The sequence below is a fragment of the Dicentrarchus labrax genome, unplaced genomic scaffold, assembly GCF_905237075.1.
Source record: "Dicentrarchus labrax unplaced genomic scaffold, dlabrax2021, whole genome shotgun sequence".
In the NCBI taxonomy this organism is placed as follows: domain Eukaryota; kingdom Metazoa; phylum Chordata; class Actinopteri; family Moronidae; genus Dicentrarchus; species Dicentrarchus labrax.
In genome coordinates, this window is record NW_026136705.1 from 15,826,911 (window position 1) to 15,854,235 (window position 27,325).

The 27,325-nt window shown below is 40.4% G+C and overlaps 1 protein-coding gene across 6 annotated transcripts in view; it reads right to left on the reverse strand.

Moving 5' to 3' along the window:
• Positions 1 to 881: 881 nt before the first annotated feature.
• The window catches only part of LOC127364004 (disks large homolog 4), a 64,449-nt gene continuing 38,005 nt past the window's right edge, over positions 882 to 27,325 (reverse strand). For 3 of the 6 annotated variants that reach the window (XM_051401044.1, XM_051401042.1, XM_051401039.1), the window contains exons 3-22: positions 26,610 to 26,666; positions 18,253 to 18,306; positions 17,089 to 17,139; positions 16,791 to 16,915; positions 14,069 to 14,238; positions 13,767 to 13,903; positions 12,499 to 12,643; positions 11,901 to 12,036; positions 11,579 to 11,735; positions 11,358 to 11,460; positions 10,450 to 10,564; positions 7,465 to 7,653; positions 7,300 to 7,342; positions 7,181 to 7,211; positions 6,491 to 6,538; positions 6,272 to 6,373; positions 5,893 to 6,065; positions 5,400 to 5,512; positions 5,214 to 5,305; positions 882 to 4,421 (exon numbers count right to left, since the gene is read on the reverse strand). In XM_051401044.1, coding sequence (XP_051257004.1) covers positions 4,315 to 4,421; positions 5,214 to 5,305; positions 5,400 to 5,512; positions 5,893 to 6,065; positions 6,272 to 6,373; positions 6,491 to 6,538; positions 7,181 to 7,211; positions 7,300 to 7,342; positions 7,465 to 7,653; positions 10,450 to 10,564; positions 11,358 to 11,460; positions 11,579 to 11,735; positions 11,901 to 12,036; positions 12,499 to 12,643; positions 13,767 to 13,903; positions 14,069 to 14,238; positions 16,791 to 16,915; positions 17,089 to 17,139; positions 18,253 to 18,306; positions 26,610 to 26,666 — 2,148 coding nt within the window. In that variant the 3' untranslated portion in view covers positions 882 to 4,314. The remainder of the gene's footprint in view (positions 4,422 to 5,213; positions 5,306 to 5,399; positions 5,513 to 5,892; positions 6,066 to 6,271; positions 6,374 to 6,490; positions 6,539 to 7,180; positions 7,212 to 7,299; positions 7,343 to 7,464; positions 7,654 to 10,449; positions 10,565 to 11,357; positions 11,461 to 11,578; positions 11,736 to 11,900; positions 12,037 to 12,498; positions 12,644 to 13,766; positions 13,904 to 14,068; positions 14,239 to 16,790; positions 16,916 to 17,088; positions 17,140 to 18,252; positions 18,307 to 26,609; positions 26,667 to 27,325) is intronic. The other 3 variants (XM_051401040.1, XM_051401043.1, XM_051401041.1) reach the window with 3 other exon arrangements.

Consider the following 27,325-nt stretch of genomic DNA (forward strand, 5'->3'; position numbering starts at 1 on the left):
GGTTGAATCTGCCATTTGTGTGTTCTTTAAAGGTCCAGTGTGTAGGATTTAGTGGCATCTAGCAATGTGGATGCAAATTGCAACTCACTTGCTTCGCCCTCCCCTTCAAAGTGTGAGGGAGAAACAGTGGCTGCAAAACACGTTAACCCTAACACGAACAGCCCTATCCAGGGCCAGTGTTTGGTTTGACTGTTCTGGGCTAGTGTAGAGACATGGCGGCTCAACATGGTGGCCTCCACAGAAGGCAACTTGCGGTGTCTGTAGATAAAAACAGCTCATTCTAAGTTTACAAAACACAAAGATTATATTCAGGTACACGAATGAAAACACACCTATAAATATTATTTTCCATTTGCCAATAGATCCTTCTAAATGTTGAGATTTCTCAAATGTTGATTTGAGAAAATCATGAGCACACAGCCTCGGAAAACAATTTGTTTACATTTGAATCACAGATTCAGCTTTTAAAAACTGGACAAATATGCTCCAAGCCAGAGGCTTAGGGATATAGGATCATGGCAGCCGCGTACACAGTGTGAGTGTCTGGATGTTCACACACACACACACACACACACACACACACACACACACACACACACACTATAACATTACATGCAATCAAACAAAAGGGTCCTCACTGTGTGCTTTTCTAAAGAGAAAATGGTTCCCCTGATGAGAAAGGGGGAGGCGGGGGAGCGACTGGCGAATAAGAGCCACACAAAGTATGTGCAAATGCAGCTCAAAGGAGCTTGTATAAGCCACTGACAATGGAGAATGAGTGCCCTCCGCTGGCCACACTGACGTTTTCTTGCAGCCTTCACCTGTGGAACATCAAATTATCAACACAGACAAACAACAAAAAAACAAGGCTGCCGAGTCCATTTTCAGAAAGCATTTTTAAATTCATTTTATTATTTTATAGCTAATTTACAACAAGCGCTTCACTGAACTGGAACATTTTATTTTGCTTGATATTGTCATTGTTAAATATATTTTTCTGCATCAGTTGACTTTGTTGTAACTTTGTAATCAGTCTTTTCTGTAAAAATTCATATATTTTATAAGGAATATCACACTATGATACGGATGGCTGAGAGAGATATTAAGAAATACATTGAACCCTCAAATAAAGAAATTGAAAACATATTACTCCATTCATGGATGTGTTGTCATGTGTTGCTGTTGCTGTGATTCTCTCATTGTGTAAATGTAAATGAATGTGCTGAAATCTGTGTGTGCGTGTGTATGTGTGTGTGTGTGTGTGTGTGTGTTGCCCACTCGGAGCGTGCAGATGTTGTTTCTGTGTTTGAGCAGTTTAACTGGGCTGTGGCTCTGATGGATTCTGTACTTTTTCACAATTCAGCAGTGTGCACGGCTAAACCTAAAGCCACACAGCACTCCAACATCTCTATTGTATTTACAGCATTTCTGGCCGAGACCCAAAAGCTCTCTCAATGTGGAAAAAACCCCCAAAACAAATACAAAAATATACAGACTTGAGATGGAACCGGTGACAGTTCTAAATAAATAGTAAATCATAAAACAAAAACAGAAATTGATACTTGTCACTCAGCAGACTCCAGCTGTTCCACCTTGAGCCGAGAGAAAGCAAGTGAGCCAAAATAAACAAACAATAAATATGAATGGTCACTTCCATCAATACTTCCACCTTCACTCTTATAATTCAGAACAAATTATAAGTAAACACAAACACATGCTCATAAAACCTTGGAGTCCTTTTGCTCACGTCCGTTTCTCACTGATACCTGTAGCATATGATGCAGTCAGTGCAAACTTTATAAATACTGTTTTAATCTTAGACACACGTAGAACCATCTTCATTGCATAACATCATAGCAGTATTGCACTACATCTTCATGTGCGTGTCTCACTCTCTCGCTCTGGCACACACACATACGCACACCACCCATTTATGTATTATACATTATAACCACCAGTGGATGTTATAAAGGATAGATATTCTCATATAGTATCATTTATATTTCATACACAACGCACGCTTTCTTGTCACCCACGCACACACAAGCAGCAAACGCACGTAGTAGGCACGCGCACACAGTCACACAGACACACACGGCTGCATTGTACATGTTGTTTCAATTCGTTTTCAACGTACACAAGAATATGTCAAATATGTCAGTTCAAAGCTCTAGTGTGAGGTCTGCTTTACATTGACTTTAACTGTTCAGTTATTTCTGTGTAGATTTTTGCTGCGTTTTACAACAATAAAATGGGAACGTGAGTAAATTCAACAACCAAACTGCAATATTACCCAAAGAAATCAATGGAATATTGTTTGGAGATGTTGATTTTTACAGACTTAGTCCCGTTAGAAATTGTCATAAAAAAGATATATATATATATATTTATATTCATATTTATATTTATATTTATATATATAGGCCATTTATTTGTTAAACATGACTTAGCTTTAATTTGTGTGGACACAAGAGGGAGAAAGAAGCAGAGAAAAAGTGGAAGAGAGAGAATAAAAGAAGACCTATTCCTCCCACACAGAGGAGTTTCCACACATGGATGTGCACATATGCGCACACACGGAGACCCACGCGCACATACACACACGCACACAAACGCACACAGACACACACACACAAACGCCATGGCTTTTACTGCGGCCACTGGAAACAGTGTGTACGTCTGCGGCTGAGGGATTGTTTTGGAAGAGTGATCGGTGAGTTGGTCGCCGGTGATGAAGCTAACAGCTCTGCTGTTTGTGCCTAGAGAGATAACATTCATCCAGGATTCTGACTAGCAGGTCAGAACAGCCAGTCCACCCCCCCTTCCCCTGGTAGAGGAGTGTGCTAGATTACAGCTGAGGTTACAACTCTACGTGTGTGTGTGTATGTGTGTGTATGTGCCAGTGGATGGGTGTGAGTGTGTATGGGTATGTTTGTGTATGGGTGCGTGAGTGTGTGTGCGTAAGAGAGCAGAGGCTAAACTGTAAGTCAGAGCATCTACTGAGCTCAGGACTGGCCTCTCCATATGACCATATCTCATGACCATGTCTCTCTTCTCTTCTTCCTTCATGAGACATGCTAAAAAACTCCTCCACAATAAGGAGGTGGAGAAGGAGAACACACCCTACTTTCTCGCCTTTTTTTTTAGTCAGATTTTTCCATTGTTTTTGTCTCCATTGTCTTTGAGGATGCATGCACAAATTCAGCATATGAGCTTTTATCATTATAATTATTTGAACTGCCTTTAAATAATGCCTCGCAATATTCAACATGGGGTGATTGAGCAAATGTCAGTCTTGGTCACTGAGGTGTTATTCTGAGTTCACCCTCAGAACCAAGAGGAGATTCACAAGAAAAAGGACTCTTTGCCAAGAAAAGACCCCCCTCAGCAGGATCTGGGCGCCCCGTTCTCAGTCTTCCCCCTTTCCTGTCCTGAAACAAGGCAGAGCTGACAGGAGGAGGAGGAGAGAAAGCCAGGAGGTGACATAAAAAGAGTGGCCAGTGTCTCTTTTGAGCAACACTGTCTGAGACAAAGGCGCATGGAGGTGCTCAATGGGGGCGTGAGACTTGAGAGGAGGTGGGGAGGATGAGGTGGTCTTAATACTACCTCAGGGTCCATCCCTGCTGGGTCAACCTCTGCTCTCTTTCAAGCCCTGTTCAGACCTATAGTCTTGTGTCCAGATATATCCAGACTGTGTTGAGATCCTGATGACATGGACTGCAGTTCACACCTGGCATCAGAATGCATCTGAAATCTCTCAAGTAATCACTTGTGATTGGATTTCGCTTCCCGTTTGCTTTTGTGTGTTGGGAAACTGCAACTGCATCCTAACAGGAAAACTACACATTACGCACTAAGTTGTTTGGCAGCGCTAAATCAGCTGCATTTAGGACATTGGCTTCCCCAGTTTTGGATGCAGTCACAGCTGTATTTGGAGCTGTCCACTTGTGGCCAAGATGCATTTTAATGCTAAGTGTGAACAGGGCCTCAAAACTATGCCTCATTAAAGTGGAATACTGATTAAGCCTTTTCTCTCAGTCTCTTTCAGTCTTAATTACACATCACTGCGTTCACATCTGTCTCAGAGTCTCTTTTTTGGTATCGCTCTTTGCCTCGCTGTGTCACTTCCTGTGTTTGTCTCTGTCTCTGTGTTTGTCTTAGTATGCATTTGTCTCTCTGTGTCATTCTCAGTGATTGCCTAAGCACTGACTTTGCTGGAGGACAGACAGGCAGGCGAGGCTGGCTTGGCTGTGAGGGTGAAGGGTGGTGTCGGTCGGTGGTTGTGAGGAAGGGGGTGGTTGGGCGAGTGCAGCATCACAGCCTCTCCCGAGTGGGGATCCAGATGTAAGGCCCTGATTGCTCCTCGATCACTGTCTTTACTTTGTGATAGACCTCTTCAAAGCTGTCCCCTTCCACGACAGCTGCAACAAGACACAGGATGTTTGAGAGAAAACAAAGAGGGAGAAAAAAATGGCAGAGACGGTGGCAAGGAAAGAGAAGCAGAAAAAGTGTAATCATTAGGGGGTGGGGAGGAAGTCAGAGACAGAGGACAGAGGAAAGGATGTGAGGAACAATTAATTATGAATACAATTTTGATGTTCGCACATGGTCAACATTTTAATTTCCATTACGTATTTCTAGAGAGTCTCACACATATTTTTTTTTTTCAGTGGTTGATGAAATGTCACATATGACAGCTGTTGCAGATTTGTTATAAATTGTAGACAGCACTGGATTGGTGAGGAAACCTAACATTCATATTCCGTTGCCTGCTGTGATTTGCCTCAAATCCTCCCAGAAGACACTCATTTTCTTATCTAACTCATTCAGCTCTGGCAGCAATACAGAAAAGTTCATCTTTGTGGAAGGAGGCCTTGTTTTATCATCGGCATTTGTTGGCATGCACCAATAAAAAAGAGAAAAAAGTGATAAAGTTAAATGCACATCTTCATCACCCTCTGAAGTGTGCTCATGAGCACCAGCAATGAACCGAAAATATGGACAATCTGTTGTTTCTAAAATCTTTGTAACCATAAAATGGAGGATTTTGATGATCTGCACTCCACATCAAATAGATAATGAAAAGGCATACAGTTGGAGTGCAAATTCAGGTGTATTTGCTCACGTTTACCATCTGGTGCTGCAATAATCCAAACCCACAGTAAGTATATGGGGTGTGTAGACAGTGTGTGTGTTTGTGTCACATCTCTTACCTGAGAAACACTCTAGGAAGTCTTGTTCTAGCTTGAGGGCTCGGTCCATTCCTTTCCTGGCCTGCTCCTCTGTCAGGCGAGTGTTGATCTCACTGTTAACATTGTACACAAAATCTTTACTATAACACACATTACCAAGATGTGCCAAAGATTTAAAAATGTACGAAGAACTTCTGCAGTACGTACAGGACATTCTCCAGTGACTTGGGCCGGACAAAGATGGCGATGGGATGAAGCTGAGCCGCTTGTAGTCTGCGCACAGCATTGGCCGATACATCCAGGATGCAGTGTTTCCCCTGCTACTTGTGCGCACAAGCAGGGAAAGAAACGATAAGGATTAATAAACACAAACTGTTCATTCTAGTAACGACTTTGAGTAAATTGCCAGTTAAGCAAATGACGCTTATTGAGGCTTATTTCTTCTCTTTTCTCTAATGGAGTATGGCTTTTATGAAACATTCTGAACACATTATTGAAATTAAAAGTAATTTCCATCACTGATAAATTCATCCTAATCAAATAATATTCTTGTGCCTGAACTTATAATTCTAGTACAAATAATTAGTTAGTAATAAGAGGAGGATATAATTAAGCCAGTGACCAAAAAGGGTTTAAAAAAACTCATGAACCCAAGGATTTTATTTCCATCAACCTCCTGGTACAAATTGTTGCTGCGCACCTGCTCAGCCACCTCGCGGACACTCTGGACACTGGTGCCATACAGGTGACTGTTGTACTGGCCCGCCTCGATGAACCGATGGCTCTGGATGTCCTTCTCCATTTGTTCCCGTGACGACACAAAGTGATAGTCCCGCCCATCCACCTCATACTCCCTCTTGGGCCGCGTGGTGTCTGTCAGGCAAAGAACAAAACAATAAAAGCAGCACATACACTCACAACGCTTTGAATCTCTTTAATGTCTTTAATTTGAATCAATGACTTCTCTGGGAGGGATGTATTATGCAGACATCACCCTAAAATGGCTGCAGGTGGCAGTGACACCAAATAAAAAGCCAGGGAATGGATCAGGCTCTGTGACTGACAGCATAATTACTTACGTGGGACACAAGATCCAAACTTATCAGGGAACTCAGACAACAGGTCATCATTTATTCTGTCTTTCACAGGACCCAGAATGATGATGGGCCTCGCATAATGAACTTATAAGTGCGAAGAGAAAGAGAGAGGAAAGAGATTAGGAGCTTTCAGAAAATGAAAATAAAAACAACTATTTAATTAAGTATAAAAGCCTTAAATAAATGCCTTCATGATCTTACCTTCCACTTGGGTGACGGTCTCATAACTGTGTGTGGTTTTATCTCTCCCTGGTGACAGAACACAGAAGCATTCAGCCAAATTTCTTTTTACAATTATAAATGACATTTAGGTTTATGGTTCTGCATTTGTGTGTGTCTGTATTTGTGTGTACTGAATGTGATATACTTTTAAATGTCGTCGCTAAGACATTACCTGTTGTTATTGACAAAAACACTTGACTCTGTTGGAGGTGAGGTGTGCTTTGAAGTACAGTCCGGAAAGAAAGTGTGAATGAAGACCGCTTGTGTCTACATTTGGCAGTCTGTGTAATGTCGGCAAATTGGCAGTGAGGCAAGTGGTGATGACAGCAATGCCAAAGAGTAGGGTAAAGGGACCGCTCTGTGGCTTCAGTTATTGGCAGTTAACACATTTGCAGGATGCGCTGCTACTTGCACCTTCGGTTGAGCTATTAATCTTGTCATCGATACACAAATCAGGATCCTGTGTCTGTTTTTTATTTATAAACATTTATATTAGGTGTATGTAAATAAAACATTAAGATATTGTTTGTGCACGTGTCAGAAAATCGTGTTCCTATGTTGCTGTGTCCTCCCATTACCGCGGTGTTAACTGTAATCAGCTAAAGTCAGTTACATGTGTAAACGATAGCTCGTACGGGCAATATTTCATTTATGCTTCACTGTAATTACCTTGAGTGCTCAAGCTGTCTCGACCATGGTCCTGCAACAGAAACCAGAGCAGAGATTTATGCACTGGGAAACAATCTGAGAGAACCAGTCTCTCAAACAGCTCTGGCGAATGAACTTACCCTCTCTTTGGTGTTACCACGAGACCACTCTTTTCTCTCCACCCTGTAGAAACAGAACAAACATGTTACATTTTGCGTGTGTATTTTTAGTCACACACAGAATAGAAAGGTTTAATCAAAGTGTAAAAGTAAAAGATGATAATAATCTCTCCCAGGCTCACTCACAGTGTGTCTGACCTGTGCTTGCTGGGGATGAAGCCGACCTCCTCAGCCTCATTCTGGGGGCTGACCTTACGGGCCTGCCACCACTCCTCGTCTCCACAGTCCAACACATGCAGCACATCCCCAAACTTGAAGCCCAATGCCTGACTGAGGAAGCCACAGTCCGCAGTCTTGTCATAGTCAAAAAGGGCCCTGAGTGATCAAAGACTTCAAATCAGCCATTTAATAAAAAGTATTTTAAATTCCATTTAACCAATATAATGAACAGTTTTCTTACATTTTGTGTAAGTATCCTCATATTCACAATTTATTTTACACATACTCTATACAGAGTATATTGTAGCTTTTTAGACTGAATTGCTTCTTTAAATGCAAGAATCCACTGTGTTCAAGCAGACCCAGTAATGGAAAATGAATGTCCATCAAACAGCAGAGTTGTAACGTCGAGTAGAAAATTCAAGATGTAACCAAATGTCTGTGTAAATTATGATAAAGTTGCAACCACACAGGAGGAATGTGGCTGGTTACGATTTTATTAACGTTAGAATAGTCTACATAATTATGTATCTGACAAAAGGGAGTGAAACCTCCAGGAACATGGTTTTTTTATTGTTTAAAAGACACATGATGTGACTAACATATATCACCAGAGGCAGCACTGAGCACTCTGCGTCTGTGCACGACTTCAGTTACTGAGCGAGGAAGAAATCCTGCGCCATCTTGGACTTACACATGTTTTGCGTCATGATTGGCCCCCATAGGGGACAAACAAATACAGTTTCAAAGGGTTTAATCAAACACTTAAATGAAACAGGTGTAATATACAAAATATAATTTCAATAAAGTAATGATTTTACACACTCCGATACAGTAGGTGGCGGCGTACACCTTTAACGTTGGTTTGTAGCCCGCCACTTTCCCTTCGCAGAATAAGTATGTTTGTTAATTGATACCGCTGATACTGGCGTAAATCCTGCTGAGCTGTTGCTGAGAAGTTCACCTACCTTATAAATATTAATATTTTCAGTCTCCATCTGATGAACAAGTCTTCGTTAAACACTGACTACCTGTAACGGCTGCCGTGACGTCACCGTCAGCGGGAGCGGAGCTAACGTTTTCCAACGGCAGTTAACTGAAGCAAGCAACTGCCAACAGCAAGGAAGATGGTAACGTTAGCAACGGTCACGTTAAAGTCGGGCGGATGTAGTTTATCACAACAACCGCAGACAACACTTTATAGCCGCAAAGCTACCGTCTTCTGGGAAATTTCAGATTGCTACAGCAAAAATAAGACAGAAGAGGCAGGATGAACGGCAACTCCACTGGGATGGCGGGAGTTTTGGAGGTGGAAACTATAATAAAATGTCAAGGACAGCTAAGCAGTAGCAGGATTACAGTATATTCACTGTAATATTCACACTCCAAGATACGGGGGAGACATTATGTCCGAGCTTTTATTGCTGTCAGTCGATGGATTTTGTATCCTGAGACACCCAGGACGGATATCACGCCCCAGAACAGACTGTCTTCATGGTCCTGTCTCTGCTGACTGTGAGCTACACCTGGACCAGGACAAGTTGTAGCTAAGCTAAAGGTGAGTCCCTTTTACCTTTTACCTTTGCAGTGTGATATGGTTTGGTGATTGGATATTTGCTCAGTGTGGCAGGGTTGTCTGTTTTAACTGGCTGCACAGATTGCTATTAGTTATTATAGGCATACCTTCTATTATACATTCATATCTTTATTTTCAGAAACTTGAGTTACTGTCACACTGGTTGCTGTAGTGATTACTGTGACAGTAACGTTACATGAGTCTGTATCACTGTATTTACACTACTTTGCGTGTAAAGTGATATGCTTGGGATGATCACTGCAGTCTCATTTTAGCCTTTTGGCCTTATTGTGTAACTGAACTATTATGGTGAACTACAGCATTTTATTTAGTTTTCATCTTAAGTGTAAATCATAGTGAACGCTGTAGTGCAAAGGCGTTTTACTAGTATTAGTGATAAACCTAGTATGGGCTTGGATGTCCTGAATCTGCTAGTAAAGCCACAGTGAGTTGTACTGTCTGTGGTATGTAGTGTCTTTGTTGGACTGTATAGCCTACAGTTTAGCTCTGAAAGAGGCTTACCATATTATGTAAATGTATGTTATTTATTCCTTTACAGTGTGTATCTTTATTGTACACAGTCTGTGTTTCAGAAATCTCCTTTATTAAAAGTTTTAAGCCATGAACTAGCATAAACTACGACATGAATCTTGACCGTATTAGTTAGTTATTAGTGTATAAAACCGTACTTGTGCTGCTCAGGATTGTCTGCAGTGCAGTACTGGTCCAGTGATTCAGGCATAAACAAACAAACAAAAAATGAATCTGCTTTCCATGAGGCTTTTAAAGGAGTATATACCATTGCTTTAATGATCTTGTAGTGCGAGGTTATTCTACTTGTACAGTTTTTTTCCCTATTAAACAACTTCCCTCTTCCCTATCCCTTCTCTCGTCAATAAATCATATTCTCACTTTCAAAACCCAAGATTTGAGATCTATAAAGGGTTCCTGTTTAATTCATTAAAAAAAACAAATAGCCCCAACAGCACTTTAGTGAATGCCTGGCTTTGTTCAAATGATGACTAAATTGACCAAGATTGTATGCAGAGCAATTCAGTAATGTCACACCTAAGAATGTGTGGTCTCAAATTGGCTGCGTTGATCATTAGCTAACTAACGTCAGATTACTGCTCCTTAAACAAAGCATAGCACTGACATTTGTTTTGGCTTCATTTAATTAAACTCAGGCCTACGTATTTTAAATTCTTTGAATTAGGCAAACGGCAAAGGTAGAAACGTAATCGCAGTTACTGTTGGCCAGAAGCTGTGGACCTCTGCTTTATAGGTTACGCTGACCTAAAAGCCTCCTCTGGAAACCACTGTTGGATCTCTGTCATACTGTGCCAGTGTTACTATTTCTACTTTATGTGTGAGACCTGATGTAGAAGCCTCTCTTTGGGTTGCTCCTTAGCGTTGTGGTCCCAGAGCCCATGCTGCTGTTCATCAGCTGTTCCCTCAAGTCATGGATTTTAGCCTCAAAACGGCTGTACTCTGAAACAGAAAAATACAAACACGTAAGGATATTTTGGTCTACACTCAGATGCATATAGGTAATAGATTTGCACCTATCTAACTTTTTCTCTCCTAAAAGCAATTTGAATACCTAAACTAAGAGTACTAATGTCATACCAGTCCTCTATTTTTACCAAATTTAAAATCTGTATACCCTGTTGCACAGAACTAATGTGGACGGTTTTATGTAAGGTTACGTGAGGCAAGGGATGTTTATGGCACTAAAAAGTCAGCTGCCATACCAAAGAGTGAATGAAACAGATTTTGCTTGTGTCTTTGCCCTTATTTCCACCTTATTTAATGAAATACTCAATAAACAAACAAATGACAAATGGGACGTGGCACTGGTAACAAAGTAAAACCACTATTCAAATGACTCCTACTAAAAATCTAGTAACAAGTAGATTTGATTTGAATTTGCAGAACTGAATACCACTGTCTAGAGCCAGTGTTTGATTTGTCCGTTCCGGGCTACTGTAGAAACATGGCATTTCAACATGCTGGCTTCCATGGAAGTTCCTGCTTCCTCTCTAGATAAAAATAGCTCATTCTATGGTAATGAAAACACAACAGTTGTTATTTTCAGGTGATTATACACTAATAAAAGCCTGTGAATGTTATATTTCATTTTTGCCAATACAGGCGATCCATCCTAAATGTTACACGCTGGACCTTAAAGACACCTGACTAGAGCAAATCCCTTGAAACTTTGTATAATATTAGAAATGAGAAATCGCCGTTTGAAGGCTTGTTGTGTAGGTTGCAGCTTTACCATCGGGTCTGTACTGAGCGATGATGGTCACTGTCTGGCCAGCATTCTTCAATGCCGCAGCTGCCTGTTCATGTGTGGCCATACGCAGATCCACGCCGTTCACCTGACACACACACAGGATGTCTGTTAACCACTACCACTGAAAAAATCACTTGGTGCCACTGTAGAATGCATTCATGTGTGTGTGTGTGACAATTTTATGAAGATAAAAGTCTCTTTACGCTGAGGATCTGATCGCCCTTGTGCAGCTCTCCGCTGAGGTCAGCTGGCCCCCCTGCCAAGATGAAAGAGATAAAGATTCCCTCTCCGTCCTCTCCTCCAACAATGTTGAATCCCAGACCTGTGGAGCCTCGGTGGATCAAAACTCTGCGAGGCTCCCTGGAAAAGAGATGGAGGAGATAGGAAAGCCGACAGTCACGTTATCAATAATACTATGCACAATACAAACTGTAAAACTAACACCACTAATCCCACTTCTACTAGTGCTAATAATAAATCAGTATACAGTGCAGGTAAATGTTCAGCTGAAGGAGCATTGCTCACCTGGGGATGTCATCATCTCCCATCATGCCATGCAGAACGGGAGAAAACCGACTAGGTGAGGTGGGAGTGAGGGCTTGTGGGTAATCTGACCCAAGGTAGTTGGGGTGGCTGAGTTCAGTATCCATATGGGAATATGCTGTAAAAATACACACAAAACCAAAAGCGGTATAATGTTGCAGGTGTTGTACAAAGATATCTTAACGCAGCAAACTTCTGAACGTTGGATTTTCCACCAACTAAATGCACTTGTGGAATGTGATATTTTCTTCTCCATAATAATCTCACGAAAGCCTATTGCAAAAATGGCATTTTTAGTTAGTTATGTTTTCGTTAGAAGGGCAGACTTTCATCAAGAGGGGGATTCAGGTCAAGGAAGTTTTTCACAGAACTCCCACAGTCATCTCTAGAAAGAAATGCTATTCCCTTGACTCTATTTCTTCTGCTGACTTCTGCTCAAGTCTGGAGAAAAAAATCAAATTTTTGTACATTCTTGTAAATACATCTACTTAAAGCCAGGACACTCGGTGTGATATTAGCTAGCAACACATGGCACAACCCAGTACACACAGTGCAGAGTGTGACACAGAGAGGGGCTTACTGCTGGTGAGGTCTGGCGGGTTGTAGGAGTTGGTCAGGAACAGGTTGTTGGGCTTGGCTACCCTGAGGTACACCACCTCGGTTGTGTTCTTCAGAGCCCCCACCGCATCCTCATGCATCACATCCTCCAGACCCAGATGGTTCACCTGGTTGTTCACAACAAGCAGGGAAGACAATTCAGAATCATCCACTACAGACTACGGTGCTCAGTGTGAAAGGGAGCTGCTAGTTGAATCATCAGAACAGAGATGACACTGGATCACCTATCCCATACTAACATATGCATATTTACATTAATGCTGTATAGTAGATAGTCAACATTTATGATTAGACAACACCAACACCTCAACTTTAGATCAACATTCAGCCGCACAATTTTAGTAATGAAATTAAAATGTATTTTGGTCTGTTAAGAATGAGTGACTTTAAGAGGAATACTGACAATAAAATGTCTGTTTTTTTATTCTAGATTAATGAGCTTTAACTGATTTATCAAGCCACATACCTTGATTTAAATAATGCAGAAGGTAAAACTGACTGCTAAATATATGGTAAATGTATTCCTTACTCTAGAAGTTGTAAGAGACATTGCTTTGCATTAATTAGGTTTGATAGATACATCATCATTCAGTATTATTTATTACTGTAAAAAAAATGAAATATTGAGGTGGTGGTTTTTACAGTAAAGATTAGCTAAACTAGCCCTTAAAGGTAATATGCAAATTCACACCCATAACTAGGGCTGTGTGTCAAGAAGACTACAAAAAGAACATTATTACTCATGGCTTAATATAGTCATAGATGGTAAATGTATTTTTGAACAGCTTCATAATCAGCAGAAGCCTGCTGTCATATCCCATTTAGAGGTACAGCATTTGCTCAGACACCATTTAGTAGAAACCAAGCACCATTTTGAGGTTGCTGGTGTTGAGCTTGCCATCAGCTGCTATGTTGCAGTCTTTTTGTTCTCCAGCAGATGGCAGTAGTGCTACTTGAGACTTGTGGCAATACTACAGCTTAACATTTATCCCATCCTACACATCTATTAACATATTAATGAAAGTAATTTCAGGCCTCGAAAATTACAGCTGTAATTTATCTTGGCACTTGATACATGAATGCTGCTATATACACAAATGTGTGAGTGTGTGCATGTGTGTGCATGTGTGTATCTGTGTTTAAAGGTGAGAGTCTGAGGCTATCAGTGACGTGTATTTGCGTGGGCATATATATTTGCATGCTGCTAGTTATTACACAAGAGTGACCAACCGCTAAGATCTTGTCCCCAATCTGCAGGCGGCCATCTTTATGAGCCGCCCCGCCTTCAATGATCTTGGTGACATAGATACTGTTATCTCCTGGTATGTGCTGGTTTCCCAGCCCTCCAGCAATGCTGAAACCTAATCCTGAGAAAAGGGAGTGATGAGAGAGGCAGAGAGTGAGCAAAGGAGGTATGGGTTAACACAGAGCAGATTTGCTAAATCCAGAGGGCACAGCTTAGCTGGGTATAAAGGATCCTTAAGCCCACACAAAAGCGTTGATGCTGTACACCGGTCCACACTTGCACATACCTTTAGGTCCTTTGATGAGTTTGATTTCAGTGACTTTCTCCGCTGCTGGTTTTCTGCGGAGAACATAGAGGCGGACGATAGCACCTGCCTCCTTAAGAGCCTCCACAGCTTGGCTGTGTGTCACCTCCCTTACATCAACATCATTCACAAATAAGATGCAGTCGTTCACACTAAGAAACAGAGAGAGAGAGAGACAGGGGGAGGGAGACAGAACATAAAGCATGAGCTTTTGTTTTGGTGAGGAAATCAGGTGTAATCTCCCACCAGAAGAGGTCAAACTCCAACTCCAACTGTATCAGGGATCCAGTTTCACCACAGACATCTGGGGCAGCTCCCTTTGGGTTAACCGTTCTTAAAAAATGATGAGGAGTTGACATGTAAAGTGCAAGTGACAGCCTGTGTGCAGAAGAGACGCTGATTTTCAAGCAAGAAGATTTTGATGAAATAGCTATTTTCAGACATACACGTTATTCCTCCAAGAGCCTTAAAAACTGTACTTATCACTATTCCATTTATGTGTTTAAAATTGATTTTTATGACCATGAAAATTAAAGTGTGTAAAATTGTGTAAGGCTTAAATAATTCTTGAGGGCTGCAAGAGGTTTAATAAATGAAGCTTAGCAAATCTCTCTCTCTCTCTTCCTTTTCCCGCTTCCAGCTCAATCAGCTGCCTGAGGGCGTTCACTCTTACAGCTAAACCAATCCGATGTTTTCACCACCTTAGTGAGCCAGTCATCTCGTTGCTTAAACTGTTTTCTTTCTCTGCTGCTGTCAGCTGTCACTTCAGTGTCAGATTGATGTAACCCTCCTTCACCCCATTCACCTCCCATTTTCATCACAGTTAGTTTCCATGGGTCCTTCTACTCAGTGCACCACAAGTCCAGTTCCACATCACATTCATCCATTGCTCTTCACCCCTTCACCACCACCACCACCGGTACCTAGACTCCACCACTGGGGTGTTCCTGTACAGCTCATGGCTTAAAATGATGGCGTTTTGATTGAGTCTGAGCGCAGAAGTCTCATCACATATTTCTTCAACTTTTCCTATTGTGCACACAACATGCATTTAACTACTCTTAAACCTCTCTTTCAATGAAATCTCTCCTGATTGGACTGAAATACATCGCTACAGCCAACTCAAAAGGGAACCAGTGGCTTCTGACATCTACATACAAAGAATTTTATTGTCTGAGCTGCATATTGGTTGTAAGGCATTATTATATATTTTTATGAGAGGAGCACATTTTTTATTGTACAGTAACAGATTTTTTTAATGCCACATGCAAACTCTGTTTACTATAGAACATCCTTTCATGTTCTTTGTAGCAGAGGAATTTACACACAACTTTATAAAGCTAGAAGAACAATGTATATACATGAAATGTTGCAAATCAGCACTACACGACTACACTTAAACCTCACAGAGCTTTTTATTCAGATTTTAATTTTCTTTCAAATAAATCATAGGAGCCACTGAGTCATTCAGGAATTACCCAGACAGAATGTTTTTGTGTTTGAATCATCAAATAAAGACTGAAAACCATCTGAAAGCAACATGAATTTTATATCCAAAAATTGCGGGTTTTGTAAGGTTTTCAATGAATTCCATTTTTTAGATACTAGGAGTAGTAAGGTCCATTGTATTTCCCTCAGTATATTTGAGTTATGTTGCTCATAGCAGACAAGAATAAAAAAAACTGCATTCAGTGAAATATAAGCGTTCTCTCCAGGCTTGCTTTAAACTCTGAAGTCATTCCAGATGGACGTTTATAGGCCAACTGTAAAGAGGAGGACGTGGAGGATGCCTTTGTGCATGGCTTATTTATTGCAGTGTAATCGTGAAAATGGCACATAAAGTGCAGTTTTTTTTATTCAGAAAGGCAAACTCTGCACTTATGAAGTGGGAAAACAAATATGATATTATTACATATTCTTTCAATGGGCTCCTCTAGAATCTGATCTGAGCTTTAATTTAAGGTGCCATTTGCCACAGTTTATTGATGAAGAATGCAGCATTTCATCTAAAATAGATAGATAACAGCTGCTGCTGTTAGCTGCCACATATTTTATTCTTTTAATGGTTAAATACTTATAATAAGACCATGAGAAAGTTATTGATGCTAAACCTGACAAACCAAACATTACAAATTTTACCTTACGATTCCATATTATTTTCTTATAGGACCTCTTTTAACCTATATAAAAACTGTACAAGATTATTTTGAACCTTGTGACAAACGAGCAACAACACTACAACAAATATGTCTTTTACTTATTTAAGGCCACATTTAAGACCAAATACAGACAGTAAAAGTATATAATTGTTAAAGACCAATAAAAGTAGTATAGGTTGTTGGGTATTCAGATTCTAAATTAAACAGGCAGGTCCTCTGTGATGTAACTTTGATGCTGAACGGACTGGACAGTCTTTAGGCTATAGTTCTGTGGTACAATACTTTGGACTTAAAATGAAGAGGTGATGTTTTACCTAGACTGTTACTCTAAGTGTGTTTGCTGGTAAAAAAAAGTTAGTATGGTAGTTGTCTGAATCAGTGAATTCAAAAGAAAATGTGCACGCAGGTGCAGAGAAAAGGCAGGGTGAATGGGGACTGTAGAGCGGCATTTCAGAGTAGTTGTCTACCCGGGAGCTTTTGATTTGTGGAATGCATGCATGCAGGTCAGCTTTGTGTTTATAGTAGCTTTGTGTGTGTGGTTTTACCTCAGTCGTCCATCCTGAGCTGCGGCTCCTCCAGGTATGATTTTGGTGATGAAGATGCTGGGGTCATCGCCCACATGTGGATTGTCTGTTCCTCCTGCTATGCTGAAGCCAAGGCCTGAGTTACCCTGCAGTAGCAAATTCAAACAAAAACACATTATGATTCACATCAGGGCCATTTGTCTGTGGCTTTATAGAGCGTAGATAGCCATGAAGTCTATAATTAATATGGTAGAACTGCACAGGAGTAAATATGTAAATGTATAAAATCAGGTTTAAAAGATAATTTTCTCAGACTCACTCTCTCCAGTGTGATCTCCTCATACTCGATTTCACCTTCTGTCCCATTCACCTGTCAGAAAGGGATGTTGGTTTATACGGTGTCATTCAGAGAAACATTTTTTACAGTTATTTAAACAATTACACAATTATTAAAAGGCCCGTGTGTAGGATTTAGTGGCATGTAGTGGTGTAGTTTGCAACTCTCTCGCTTCACTCTTCACTTCCAAGCATGAATGGAGAAATAACGGTGGCTGATTTTACACTAATGATAGTGTATATTATATTCCATTTCTGCCAATAGATCCTCTTAAATGTTACACATAGGACCTTTAACTGTTTAAGTATAAAGGAAAAAAAATAAGATTATAAATCCTAAAGTCAGCTAATGTTGATTCAGTGTTTGCCTTCTGTGCTTGCTCACCATGCAGTATGTTACAATTCATAAACTGACTCAGAAATCCTGGATGGGGGATCTCCCGTCAGCTCCTGAACACAGCATCATCATCACCAAAATCTAATGATAGCATCCCTTAAACAGAAGTTCTGTCCACTAAATTTGATCCAAAATGGTTTAGCTCTTCTTTGACAAATTATGTGTGTGGACCAGTGCGATACCAGGTTTATAACCACACCATTCTTTTAGCCTAATTCACCATGTGGCTGAACAATGTAGCTACATATCAGCTTTACCTCTGCAATTAAGCAAGTCCCAGAGGAAGAGGGAATTTAGAGAACTTCCGACTTCATTGTTTTGGTGGTGACCTAGAAAACAGTTTAGTGCTGTAGTGGTGCAAAAATACTGGTCTGTGGTGGGAGGCTTTTCTCTGAGAAGCCTCATTCTGTAAGTCCTTATAATTCATGACAATATGTTCAAGGTAGTCTCCTGCTTTCATTTTAGAAATGGCATCATTAAAGAAATTTTAATCAAATTAAGTATTTTATTTATTATTTCTGTTCTGTAAAATGTGTATCAAAAAGGGAAACCTCATTTTAATTAAAAAGCAGTAAAATTAATTACTGTTATCATTCAGGTTAATACAATGAGCAAAGACCTACCTGTATGCTGGGGAAAAGAAAGGAATTTTACTGATAATACAGACTGAATATGAACGCCGTTAAGTTAGTCATGTGGTCAAGCCTAACATAATAATACAATAAATGGAAGATTAGACATAATCCTTACATATGGGGAGCCATCGAGTGTGTCAGTGTTCACCACCACTGGAGGAGTATTTCCCTGGAGGCAGAGAGAGAAGAAACATTATTAAGAAATAATAGCAGAAACTCAAAGATGAGGCAGCTCTTGGATGAGCTCTCAGTATATCCCTGAAACCTACGGTCACAGCCAAGACTGATGGCCATTTTGGCTCTTAGCTGTGATAACACTATTCTCATTCTGCTATGGTTGTCACTCTGCTAAAGGATAGAGAGCACCGCTTCAGAGCCATTAGTTATTATTATCCACCCCTGATGGACACAGACATAATTCATGCTAGCCTCCATGGTTTTCCAAACTCATGGTTATTTGGTTTATCTTTGGTGTAGTTGCTGGTTGAATTACAGCATAGCCTGTATCACTGGTACTGTGAATGACTATCTAGTAACTACTGTGGACATGAGCATCTGCCTCCTGCACACCAGCCGTTTCAAAACAAACCTCTCAGTGATTCATGTGCATCCGCAATGTGACAGCACATGGTGGCAATCTCCCAGCACAATGGGAGGATGATGAAGAAACAGTTACTTGGTAACAAGGAAGTGACAGACAGCACAGTTAGTCTGATTATCATCAAGGAGTAGAAAGTCAGCTCACTCGGCGGTAAGTTATTCTTATCAAAAGTTTGTCCAAAAAATATACTGCATCCATGATGGTTTGGGCCAAGTGTAAAGCAACATATTGGTGAGTTATTCATCCATAACAAAGTGATACAGAAAGACTAGAACAGACAGCAAGTCAGTGAGAGGACAGGATTTTTGGCATTGATATGCTTTGGGTTCACCTGCCGGGACTTTTCTCTGTCAGTGCATCTAAAGTGTGACAGTTGACTTCTACACACTGTTCTTATTCCTATCCTTTTATTCCAAATACATTCTCATTCTTTTATGCTTCTTTCAAGGATTTACTCTCATCATCAATGTGTGTCTGATGTTGGAAGATGTAAATACATCATTATGTACTGTACTCTTCAGAGAGCACGGTCTGACTCCCTGTCTAAATGCATGCATTTATTTCTGTCATTGTTCTGTACCACGCTGATTACCACGGGAAAGACCCTGCGCATCTAAAGTGCTTACAAAGCAGCAAACAGCAGCATAAAACCTGCCTGCTGACCTTCACAGACCTGGCAGCCCTGACACACACACACACACACACACACACACACACACACACACACACACACACACACACACACACACACACACACACACACACACACACAAATAACTACACAACCTCGTTGTCATGGGAACTCATGGAAGTAAAACGTACTGTTTTTGCATAGATTATATATAGTCTATATGTTCATGGGTACACCTAGATAAAACTATTGCGGTTTAATACAACAGTCCTGCAACAAATCCAACCTTCATGAATATTATAATGTTTCAGAGAGGGGTTGACTCAACTGTACGGAGACTGTAGTTTGTGCTGCTGTTGAACTGTATTGCATTTTACTGACAGATGTTTCCATTATTCTGTCATATATATCAGTAAGTACAGGCTAAATAGCATAAACACCTTTATTATGTTCTGCTCTAACATGTTAAACCTTGTTCTTTACACAACACCACCATCCTCTGCTGCAAGCCCCTTCCAGCCCCTCTCATTATTAATCAAGTTGAATGTTACTAATTATAGCTTCCATTATAAAGAGAAAATACTCATCCACATGAGGCAAAGACATAACACTCTGCCCCAGCTCTCCACAAAATGCCAGAGCTTGGCTTTAACTGCACACTCTTCGATTATAACAGTGCCTGTGCAGAGCTTCACCATGTAGCTGTGTCCAACGGGCCGTGCTGCTGAACATTACGTCAAATTCATCCTTATCTAGAGACAGAAATAATGAGTATAGCCAGCAGAAATCTAAGCCCAGTGCAGGCAGTTTCCCTGCAGGGATTTTGACATAGCCCTCTCTCCCTCGCTCTGCACTGTCAAGTCGTTCGACGTCAGGGTTGTTAGGATTTACATTGTTTGGCTACACTTGCCCACCTATATTTTAACACCACCTATTCAGCTAACCTGTCCTCTGCCATGTCTGTACAGGCAGCACCACCATCCATCCACACCCAGACCGTTACCTTATGTATATGTTATATATATATATATATATATATATATATATATATATATATACATATACATACACACCTTATACTTATATGCAGCAGAAGTGCCAGAGTATACATATTCAAAGACAAATAAAACAGCATAAACAGCAAATAAAAGAATATATATCAGTATTCTAGCCTGCACGGCACTGAGGCAAGAAACAGAGCAGCAAAGGAGTGAAGCAGTATGTTTAAATCAATTTCTTTTCTCCATTAAGAGTTGAATAAATAGAGTTAGTATTGAACAATTTAGCACTGGAAACCTTTCTGCCTCTGTTAAAGCTGTAGCTGCACACTGTGCTGTACATGCTCCCTCCTGAATATGTGAATCACAAGACTTTCAGGTAATCTGATCGATCTCTACTCCTCTGTGCACTGTGTACCTACACATGCATCCTGTGCATGCTCACACCACCACTCGCTTCCAGTCTGATGGACTGATAAAATAAAACCAATAATAGGGACATTCACCTTTTAAGTTAAGCCTAAGAATATCTTATAGGTATTTTTCTTTATCTTTCCTGTTGAGATTAAGCAAGGCATACCTCAGTATCATCAGACGGGATGATTTCACGTGTTAGCTGGCACTGGATACAAACCTGAGGTTGCATTAGAGAGGCTTTAACGGTGCATGTCCTGCACACCTTGCAGCAGCTCTAAAGCCTTTAATATGTAAAAGCCATCCGGTCAATAAGCAAGACAATGACCTCTACTTAGCCACGCAATGTCAAACTGAATTGGTATACATTAAATGAAGAAAAGGGTTATTTGATAGCAACAATTTAACAGGCAAGCATTATGGTTATTGCACAATTTTAGTGTGTACCTTAACTGCTGCTTTCCTGCTTAAGGGAGAAATAGGTACAGACAGATAACATTACCAAATGCCAACCTGAGGGCTGTGCAAAGCTGTCTGAAGTGTTTTGTAATGCGTAGCTGTGCTTTTTGTGTGTCAGGTTCAAAGGCTGGTGAGTTAGGCGGCATCCTTGTGTGTGGGTTTTAGTGCAGAATGTGACAGAGGTTCATTTGGATTTCACATTATGCACATTGCTCACTTATTGGCTCCTTATTAAATCCCACGTATCTACCTGTCGTGTGCAGGAAAAGATGAAGGTTACGGGGGTGTGGACTTGGTGGTCACCTGCAGCTCCTTGTTTGCTTGATATTAAATGAAAGAAACTGCACCTTCACACCATTAGAGGAAGACTAGCAAAAATCTCACACACACACACACACACACACACACACACACACACACACACACACACACACACACACACACGGCCTGAGTAAGTGCGGCCATAGCCTTGACCTGAGTTTTCTATCTGTACAGATGATCAAACAACAACAGCTTGGGTACCATAGTAATAACATAAACATACTCCAATACTAAGCCACTAAACACAATGGAATTTTCATAAAGATTTGTATTGATGTAAAAATATAGTAAAAAAGAGTAAACATGTTTAAAACATGCCTACCATCTTATGATGTCGATGTTTCTTGGCTTTCCGTACATTGCTGAGGAACCGAGAGCCCATCTTTTTGGCGTACCACACGGACATGAACATTGTGCTTCAGTGCCGAAATAGAAATCACGGTTGATACTGGGAGCACACCCTCCTCACCTCCCAAAACGACATACACACCCACCAAGTGTGTTTCCAGAAGAGTTACAGTACGCTCTAGTAGTGTCCGCTTTCACCGATACCACAAACGCATGGTTGCAAAGTGGGCCGTTAGGTCTAGGCCTTGCCATAACAGTAGATCGGAAACCCCAGAACGTCCAGATTGCCACAATTAAAAGATATCTATTTTAACTTAACACATGCCCTTTCAGCTTCGCCTCCCACTCAGTCTAAATAAAGCATAACACCAAAGAGAGCATGCTTTAGACACTGGAGACACCTTTGTACATTTATAAATCCAAAATCACAAAAAGAGCTCAGCCCAATTAGTATCTTCCTCTTGCTTGAGTCTGTGCTGGAAAATTCGCTTTAGGAAGACCAATACAATCCTGCAAACCAGGGCTCGAATTATAAAAATAACTCCTCGCTGATGAGGCTTGCTATTATTTGAAGCACAGTCGTCCTGTCTTCAGAAATCACCCATCCAGAGTTAAAAAGAGCCTTTACAAGCAGATCCTTCCATTCTTCGTCATCTGTGGCAGTGGACTATGATAGCGCTGCCTCCCTGCTACTGGTCTGTGCTCGGTGAGAATGCAGTTCATATTTTCTGCTGCTACTGTACTGTACCCCTCCCATCCCCGCTGCCCAGGGAAAGAGGAGCGAGCAGGAAAGTTTGATGGCAATTACTTAGCTGTCTCTCTGTATAATGTCGACGCTGGTGATGTGAGAGGGGGAGGAATTATACTTCGGCTGAACTTAGAAGGACAAGCAGCTCCAACTGGCCTGACTCGTCCTAGGGAGCACTTGAAACTGAGAGGGGGCTGGAGGCCTGTAAGCCCCAGTTTTACAGTCAGTCAGTTAATTCTTAAAATTGAAAATTAAATACAGTAGTGGCAGCAAGGGTGGAAAATTCATCTTATATTTTTGGTTTGTCACCTGTGTTCTTTTTTTTTTTGCTCTGTTTTGTTTCCAAGGTTGTTGTCATTGCAATTATTATACAGAAGTATTTAAAAAAAACTGTTATACTGTTAAAAATTCCAATTACTGCATTTTTGCTTTGATTAAAACAAAGACAAATGTTTTTCATCTCATCCCAATCAAACGGTTTGAGGCAATAATAATCTATAACCTTCAAAAGGACTGTCATTACGGTCCCGCTGAACCCTCACAGCCCTTCTGCTGCCAATGAATTCAGCACAGTGAGGGTACAGAGTAGGGCGTGATGTTTGAAAAGGAAATTACATGTATTTTTTTTTTCCCTCAAATAAATTATTAAATGGGGGATATAGCCTCATGAAGGCACACAACTACTTGAATTCCCTTTTAAATCCACATCTTTTTCACAGCTCACTCAAGCTCTCTCTTTTTGAAAGACAGATGGATCGACAGGCGTGTAATATATATTTGCTCACACAAACACACACACACACACACACACACACACACACACACACACACAGACACACAGCCACAAAGGCATCCACACTGAACAGACTTATGTAAGGACATGCTGAAGGACAAGCTGTCAGCTGACGTTCTCATTTTGTTGAATAAAATTCCTCCGTCTACCTATCTAATTTTCTCACCCTTCCAATTGCAAGGCCCTCTCTATCTGTCTTACTCTGCCATTCAGCATGAAAAGCTCTCTCCTCTCTTGCATGCATATTTTTTTCCGTCTCTCTCTCTCTCTCTCTCTCTCTCTCTCTCTCTCTCTCTCTCCTTCCCAAAGGACCTGAGCTGCTGCTGCACTGTAATTACACCGAAGCTGCAGGGACATATTTAAACATTTATTAAAGAAAAGTAAGGAGGACGGAGAAAATGAAGATAGAAACAGATACCAACCAGACAAGAGTGCAGAGCAGAAAGGGGAGGGTAATAATGGAGAACACTACAGAAAACAGTAATTGAATCCTTACATTCAAAAACCTTCTTTTTTGCGAGGTGTCAAAACACTTCCGACAGGATTGACTGTTTTGTCTGAAGAGGATTTGTGTGAAAAGTATTACGTATAGGAACAGTTCTGTGGTTAGAGGAGGAAAGAAAGCGATAGGCATCCTTTTTCATTAGAAGAAACAGAATGTAACATAAACTGGGCAATGGGGGTCTTCACTAAGCACTTTGTGCATGCTGGGTCTCAGTCCTGGCTTGTCAGGTGAAAGATAAATGCCTTACGTTTTGTGTAACATTTTCAGCTCTAGGACTCCAATCTGTTGTTAAGATAAATGTAACTTGTGCATTGTAAAAAGAAGCTTTCCTTAAGAATATTTTTGATACGGATCTCTGTCAGTGAATTAATGGAAGAGCTGCCTTCAGGGTAGTAACGTGTGAGTGAACCTCATCCAAAATATAGATAATGAATGGTATTTATTCTGCTCAAACACACACACACACACACACACACACACACACACACGCAGAAACGCCCTCTTTTATATGTGAGGTTTGAAGGTGTCTTGAATGCTGAATACAGTTAAGCTTATCTCAATAACTAGATGCCTATGGGATTCACCGCAAATAGAGGGAAATACCCTTTTTGCAACACTGAAGCTTTAAGACCCTATGCTCATTAGCTTAGCCTTAGTTTTTCGAAACAACCTTTTTAATAGCCCTTTCTGTTAACTCTCTAAACTCTATTATTTCAGGATAAGAGAGAGCAAATAATGGATTTACTTCCCTGTATAGAATTCTTTGTATGCTATATATTGTGTACAGTGTATATAAATTTGGATCTTGTGTTTGCTGTTGGATAGATGATGAACTTTCAATGTAAGACCTGCACAACAGCATCTCACTATAATTTATATAGCCCCATAATAAAAGGAAGGACATGGTACAGTAGACTTATAGATTCATATAGAATAGAAGAGGTTGGAAGCTTCATTAATATAAGCACAGATAAATATGAAAAGTTCTGTGCAGTGTGAAAAAATCATTTCTAATTACATTATGCCGCAAAAAAGTAGATGTCATTTGATGCTAAAGCACCTCTTCGCTAAATCATGTACATAACCCAAAGACCTCCTCTTACTTTGCCAAACCATTGCAGTGCTTCCAGAGACAATCCTACCCATAAATCAATGGGGCCTGGAGTGGTACTGGCAAACCCCACACCATTAAAGCAATAAAGGGACAGACTGACGACACCACCTACACATCAATGACAACCAGTCGCAAAAGACATCCACACACATAGGCATGACTGCAATGCATCTTGGATAACATACCCAACTAGTGTAGAAAATTGAATGCATGCATATGCAGAATGAAGTACTTCTGTATGTGTTAGGGAATGTATACAAACACATTTGTCTTACTGATGGCTTTATGCTGAAGGGTGCAGAATGTCCCTTATGTTAAACAGTTTAATTATAACCAGGCACTATTAGGCGGGGTGTGTTCAAGGTCAGGGCAAGCAGACAAAGACGAGAAATGATGTATAGTTACAAGAGTAACTACTTATTCAACAGAGGCAGAGAGACTGAATGCCAGATTGTATAGTCCACTCCCTCCTATGATCCTGTCTTTTTCCTTTAAAAATAATTATATTCAAGTACACACTAACTAGCTTTTGCCATTTATTTTAAATTCTCCATTCAACTTATACATGTTTATGAATTAGAAAAACTTGTTGTTTTTCTTAAAAGGAATAACTAATGGAATGTTGAATTCTTTTGCAATTATATATTCATATGTACATACATTTTTTTGTCTTGCAAGAGAGACAAAATCTTTTGAGCAATTCATGGTGCAAGAGGCTAATGCAACCTGTCTGATCATAAAAATGTTTTATTGAGAAAGCAGAATAACCATCTTTTCAAGGTTATGAAAGTCACTCTGCACAGTCTAACACTGACACCTACAGGTTTCAGTCTGTCCTGCAAAAAGATTACATCTTTCTGTCTATCAAACCCCCATGCTATATGACACCTTCAACATACCACTGAAGCTTTAACAATGACACACATTAGGCTTAGATGTCTCACAGCCTCATGGCTACTTTTCCATTGATTTTTATATTCCAGGATAGGTTTTTTTTGTGTGTGTTTAAAATGTAGCCTGAGAAACAGATTCTAGAGATATATGTTGACATATATCATACCATTCACACTTCTTTACACTGAAACAGGATCAACAGTGCATATTTCCTGACATGTTCACGGCATAGGAGCTTACAAGAACATACAAATAGAAATATGAATATAACAGAGGAGTTCCACATTATAGTTTGATGGAAGCATAGCATTTCAACATTTTCAGTTCCAGTCACGTGATTTCAGGCCCAAAAATAGTCACAGAGTACAAGCGGAACGAATCATTCATACAAAGGAGATTTGAATGACAGTGAGTATGAACATAGTGATATCATCAGAAAACAGATGACCTCATACTCTGGCAGCACAGCTAAAATGGCGTTGAACGGGCAACTGTCTGTCTGCAATCAGACAGCCAAACCTTTGAGTGACACCATATCTAGCAAACACAGAAAATGAGGATATACAAATCGGACTGATGATGATGACGGATGATGATACTGATAACTTTGAGGGTGACGGAGCGGCACGGATCGCTGTGCTCTTACCAGTGTGGAAACAGCGGAGGTGTACATTGGAGTGTGTCCCGTAGACATCAATACAGGCTGCAAAACAACAAAAGGGAGAGGGTAATTGTGCAGGACATGCAGATGTGTACAGGGGAAGAACAGTGGGTTTGTTGTTGTTTTTTATCAGCAGGGATGCTGACTATTTCATCTATGATACACGTTCACATCTGAGTTCACAGCAGAGGTTCACCAAAACCAGGTTACCAGAACCGATACAGGATCAAGACAGTAAAATACTAAAGTATATTATTACTAAAATCTAATAAGTTTAGGTTATATGCTTTGAATATGATAGTTCGATAGGCCAATACTGTAATTATATGTTAAATATATGATATACATGACATATACAAAAACACTGGGAACTTTCAGCAGTGTAACACATAGAAAGCAACATCTGAATAAAAGGGCACATCCATGGTAAACCACGAACACTGACATGTATTTTCAACAAATATCAGTCTTACAGATGACAGATTTACATTATATTTATTAAGCTGATCTTATGCAGTGATTGTTTCATAGACACACAAAAAAAGGCAGCTAATGGAACAGAAACACAATATAACATATTCTTGATGATATAGCACCTCTTTCCCCCCTACTAGTCACCGATATCTTATTGATAAACATCTTATTCAGAATCGGTTAACCAATAAAGAACAGTGGGATCGTCTGTTATAGCAGAATGGATT